The 5,728-nt window shown below is 36.4% G+C and overlaps 1 protein-coding gene across 1 annotated transcript; it reads right to left on the bottom strand.

The window, feature by feature from the left end:
- Positions 1–778: 778 nt before the first annotated feature.
- Positions 779–1,175, bottom strand: IGIP (IgA inducing protein). The gene has a single exon (XM_079703025.1). It carries the CDS (start codon positions 1,052–1,054, stop codon positions 893–895), a length of 162 nt encoding a protein of 53 aa, XP_079559151.1. The 5' UTR covers positions 1,055–1,175; the 3' UTR covers positions 779–892.
- Positions 1,176–5,728: the final 4,553 nt, after the last annotated feature.

The raw sequence follows: 5,728 nt of genomic DNA on the forward strand, positions 1-5,728 counted from the left end.
AAAATGAGGAGAAAGCACAAATAAAACTTCCAACTCCATTTCTAAAGGTTGAGGAAAATACCATACACCTGAAGCCACTGTTGCTTTTTGAGTCAGAGGCCAAAACTGGGATGCTTCTTTTTGGTCAGATAATCTAATCTTCTCTGAGAAGGTCCCATTAAAACTATTCTGAAGGATCACTCCTGTGCCACATTTTTATTGGTAACTTCATTCACTGTCTACCACTCTACTCACTAGAAGAGCAGTTTTGAAAGGATCTTATTTTCAAGCACAACTGCTATTTTCTGCAGAGGATTCTCTTCATCTTTTGTCATGACTCTTTTGTAACCCAAACCAACTTCAAATTTAAAACGACAGAAAACAAAAAGCCTTCTATGGAAAAGGGACATGATCTATGGGAAAAGTTTCTCTTTCTCTTCAATTGTGACGGCTCTTTTAACCGTCGCACCACCAGAGAATTTTAAAAACTGACTCAAGAAGCAAGATAGGGAAGCCATTCACGTAAAATCTCTAAAATAAATTTGTTTTAAAATAAAATAGAAAACAGTTTTCCAGTGTGAGACAGCCCACTTAATCCTTACAGCAAATTAATGATTAGGCAAGTATACCTGCTGCTGAATCCTTAAAATGGTTTCTACCCCACACCACCCCCCCCAAAAAATTCCAAGAGCAACCATAACCACCCCCACCAAAGGCACTGAAACAAAAGACTGATCTGTTTATATAGTCACATGAAAAATAAACATCTTTATTTTTTTGCCTACTTTATTTCATTTTTTCAAATAAAATTTAAATCTGTACAAAGTATACTGTTACAGTATATATTTTGTAAGAATCAATGCCTAAAAGAATCACAATACTTCAATAAGCAGTACAGCAGACCTCGCTAGTTTCAGCTTTGATATTGAACAAACTCAAGCCGGCTGATGCACAACACATTTGCTTGGTTTCCACATGGTGAGTTCCCAGCACTGAGATGGGAGAACATGACAGCAAGTATGGTTATATTACAGCCCGACACACTGAGCTTCTTCATGTGATAATAACTGCACATATTTAATACAGAATGCTCAAATTTACTTTTTAAATTGCATTTGCTTACTTCTTAGTTGGAAAAATTCAGCATTCTTAATGGGGTCCCCAAACAGTGCAAATTAATGATATTCTACTGTATAATTGGCACATCTCCAATAAGGATTAACTTGTAAACTCAAAGAATATTACAACTTTGTCCTAAATTTTAACTAACATACATCTGGTCCATTTAACCAAAGTCATTTTGGAAAGATATTAAAGAACAATTCTATTTCTGAAAGGATATTGTTTTGACCATTCTTTAGAGAAGATAAATTTTTAAATTGTCATTAAAATGTTTTACTATAAAAATTTTACAAACTCGATTAGAAATTTCAAGATTATGATTCACAGCAGACAAATACAAACTGCTTATATTCCAACAATACCTACTCTTAGACTTTCAAACAGGGCACAACCATGTCAGCTGTGTTAACTAAAATTTTGAACAGTGTACTAAATTTATAAGTGGTGCTGGGTCTAGCAAGTGTAAATACACAGTATATTTTAATGAAAAGAATTGTCTTCTTTATACTTTATTTGTTTTCCCATAAGGAAACAATGTTTACATTCTTTAATAAAGTTAATCTTACATCAGAATATAACTTAATACTGTCAGCAACAGGGACCACACACAGTAAATAAGAAGCACATTTAAAATAAGTCTGAATTCACATAGATTAACATTTGTTGGTTAATAAAATATCGACAGTATTACAATCTTACAATATTTACAGTAAGAAAAATCTAGAGTAATATATACCTTTCACAGCAGGATTCCTTTTTTTAATTATTATTTCTTCCAGTTTGGGATTGTGTATACACGAAAAGCTCAAATAAAGCAACTCTGCAATATAATCTTAAAATAATGGCTACTGGGGAAAATTCTATCACAACCATTGAAAATAATGGTGACTTTTCACGGAGTCTGTGGCATCTGAGAACCTAGTTAATTAACCAAAGACTTGCTCAAACTAGCCTCAGTTACCCAGATTAAAGCTGCAGAACTCCGGCCTTCCCTGACTGCTAAAAACCCAACAGATTTTCTCAACATGCTATAAGAAAAGAGGGAAAATAGGTTTCAGTTCACACCTCATGGCTGGAAGCCTCCGGCCAGTGCACATTCCCCAACTTATGCTAAGAAGAGGGCCAACTTCATCCCTAAAACACCACAAGAGTTTACCCTCCAACTACAGGGCACTGTGACACCAAGCTCACTCATTCCTCAACTTTCCAGCATTAGGATAAGGCATGAACTTGGCCCATATAATACACACCAGCATCTTAGAGACTTGGGGTCGGGGCAAAGAAATATACTAGTGCAGTTTGCACTGAGATCAACAGGGAAAATGGGAAGCGATGCATGTTTCCAATTAGAATAGCAAGAAGACCCACATCCCTAAACTGGAATTTGGCCAGGGCATCAGAGTTAGCACCCCCTCTCTGAGTACCACAAGCAATTAGGATGTGTGCTCTGGGCCTCCTCCAAGAGAGAGCATCTACAGTAAGTAACACCATGTGGGACATTAGTTCAGTGATGACTCCCAAGAAAGCAGATACAAGTCTTAAATCTGGGGCTGTCCACAGCACCTGAGGTCACTCATCAGAGCTGTGACCTGTCCCAACCCTGCTTACTTTAAGAGATCTGATGGGCACAGAGCACTCAGGGATACAGCTGCTGGCTACTTTGGACTCTAGATCTCACAGGTAATCAACAGGTATCTGGGATTGAATTAGCAGACTGTACCACAGCTCCTTAAACAGACACTGTCAGGTATGAAATCATGTCAAGCATGAATCTTCACTGTCAGGTCAGAAATCAAAGTGGGAGTCTTCCCACATCAGCCAAGGTTATTTTGTCAAAACCTTAGAGGAGTTGAACAGTTTTTCATGTTGCAAGTGATTAGTTTACTTATTTCAGTCAAGCTGGATTGGCAAACCAGACTGATTTATTTAGTTAGCTTTGTTTTTTTTGATTCTTACGTATGTGTTAACCCAAAGCTGTTCTATTTGGGCTAAATACACTGACAGAGAAAATTCAAACAACAAAAGTTTTCAGCAAACTTCTGTGGCATTTTCTTTTTGGAAGTCAATGCAAGATCTAAAGGTATTTCTACCCAACAAAGTCTGTTTAAGTGTTTAATGTTATTTCCTTTTTGGTCCTATATAGAATGCTATGACTCCTATATAGGTCTGAATGCTGCTCCATGTAGATGCTTTCTGTATATCTAAAAATATATACTTTTCAGTAGTTCAATACATGGTTAATCTTCCCACAGAGGAAGATTTTTGTAATCACATGTTGCAAAGTAGAAAAACATCTCCTTTCTAAGAAAGGAAATACGTATACTTTCCTATTGTACACTTTTGAATAAGCCCAAAGGCATGCACCAAAAAATCATTATTAAAACTAATACATGCACTAAAATGGTATACAGTTAGACTTAAATAAGGTGCTGCTTTCTCAATTTTTAAATTTGAAGAAGATATTTTGTCGTTTGTTGACTCAAAGATCTCCCCCACCCCTACCCCACTCCATGGCATCAAGAGAGAAAAATAAAAAGTAAGCATAAACCTTTAAACTATTCTTTACATGGGGGAAAGGACAGATATATCAACTATCTTATTTATAAACTGGATTCCCAGTTTTAAATAAAACCAATATTTACCGGTAAAAATTGTCAAAGCTAATACATCCAAACAAATGTTACTAGTAAATAATGTTCTACATAGAGAATAATTTACTTTGGTTTTATGCACCTTCTCAAAAATGATACCGGTGTCCCATACGTCACCAAACTGATGTGTTCCAGCAAAGTTGTAAGGCAAATCTTTTTCTTCCCTAGTGACGTCTTGTTTCCCAATACACAAAACTAAAATCTTTTGGTGAGAAAGGGGTTAAGATAATGGCTAACCCCTTGGCATCCTGAGCATTGTGGTTTATCAAACTCTACCCTGCTAGAAGCTGTCAGGCACCCTGACCCCTGCCTTGAACCAGGAGTGGCTCCCATGTCTAGAGATGCCCTGACTCCTTAAAAATAGCTCTCAGAACTTTGCTTCTTTTTTCCTTCTATCTGGATGTTATAATGTCTAACAAAGCTGGTTGGAATGTCACATTTTGCTAGTAGGGGCCATCATCTAACGATAATTCCTATCTGAAATGTTTTAGGCCAATACTTAGTTCTTAATTTTATCAATTAATTGCATTAAAATTTTCTCTACAGAGTTTACTTAGAGATCCTTAACTTGGGTTTCAGAAGATGTGTGATGCCCCTGAGGTTGTATGCAAAATTATCTGTATATGTTGTATTTTCTCTCTGGGGAGAGGGTCCATCACTTTCGTCAGATTATCAAAGGTATCTGTGACTCCCAAAAGGGGTTATAGGGACTTAGAGGGATACCCGTAATTCATTTTATAACAGGATTGGGAAATGGGGGCAGAAAACTAAAAATGGCCTCAAAAAAGGGGGAGGCAAATTGTTGATCTTTTCCCTTTATTCACATTTGGGAAATAAGTGCTTCAAACTAGGAAAAATAATTAAGCTGATTAAATTCCATTTAAAAATAATCAAAGCCACTTTCTAAAATTTTTTCATTATCCATATATGGTAAATTTAGTCTCCAAGAAAAGGTTTGGAGACTGAATTTTTCTCTTTTCCCAAAGGAAGTTCACAGATATAATGCTGATCATCATCCACATTTAACCCAAGACAACATAAAACCTAAGACAACTCTAATGATGTAAGCCTTTATGATTTTGAATAAAGGATTATCTAGAGTCAAATACACATTTGTCAACCTTCATTTCCCAAAATTGGTCCATATTTAGATAACTACCGGGCACAATTCCACTAGATAAACCTAAAATCTGCACAACGGAAGTTTAACTTTCTACCTCAATTAAAAACAAAGCCACAAGTTTCCACAATAGAGTCCAGCCACAAACATTCACACTATGTCACAGAGAAGTTTCTCATTTCAAATACATCACTGAATTTTCAGCAGAATTTGCAAACTTAAGATCCAGAATGAATAGCAAAACATGCTGAGACGAGCATGTCAAGAATTAAAACACCAGCCCCGCCGCACCACCCGCCCCCCCCAACCCATCCAGAAACACACTCAGGCATTCCAAAAATAAACCAGATCTGAAAAGAGGCCTCTCACTTGTTGGTTTTAAGTATGAAGTGCCTAAAAGGCTATGGGAAAGGGAATATAAAACGAAGTAATTAAATAACTTACAAAATATAATTTTAGCCAAAACACATTTCTGTTCTATTGACAAAACTGTCAATTTTTTTTTTTGCAATTCCGAACACTAACTGTGTCGCGCAATCTCACTAAGACAAAAAATATGTTCACAGGTACACTTTTTGTTCTCCTATTCTTTCTAGAGCACATCTTGAGGTTATAATAATGCCTCTAGTTAAAATAAAGTCTCTTATCCCCTGCCACCCTCCCCTCCTCAAAAAGTGAGTCAACCTTGAATTCCAAAAAGGAATATTCATTTAATATAATTATTTCGATACCAGTTATATCACATAGACCATGAGGAAACTCCATGAGTATTATGGAAAACTACATGAAAGAGGGAGCTGCCACTTGCCACCCACTTCACTTCCAGCTTTTAAAGCCAATACCCAGCTAGACTCAA

The sequence above is a fragment of the Hyperoodon ampullatus genome (assembly GCF_949752795.1).
Source record: "Hyperoodon ampullatus genome assembly, chromosome: 4".
Taxonomy (NCBI): Eukaryota; Metazoa; Chordata; class Mammalia; order Artiodactyla; family Ziphiidae; genus Hyperoodon; species Hyperoodon ampullatus.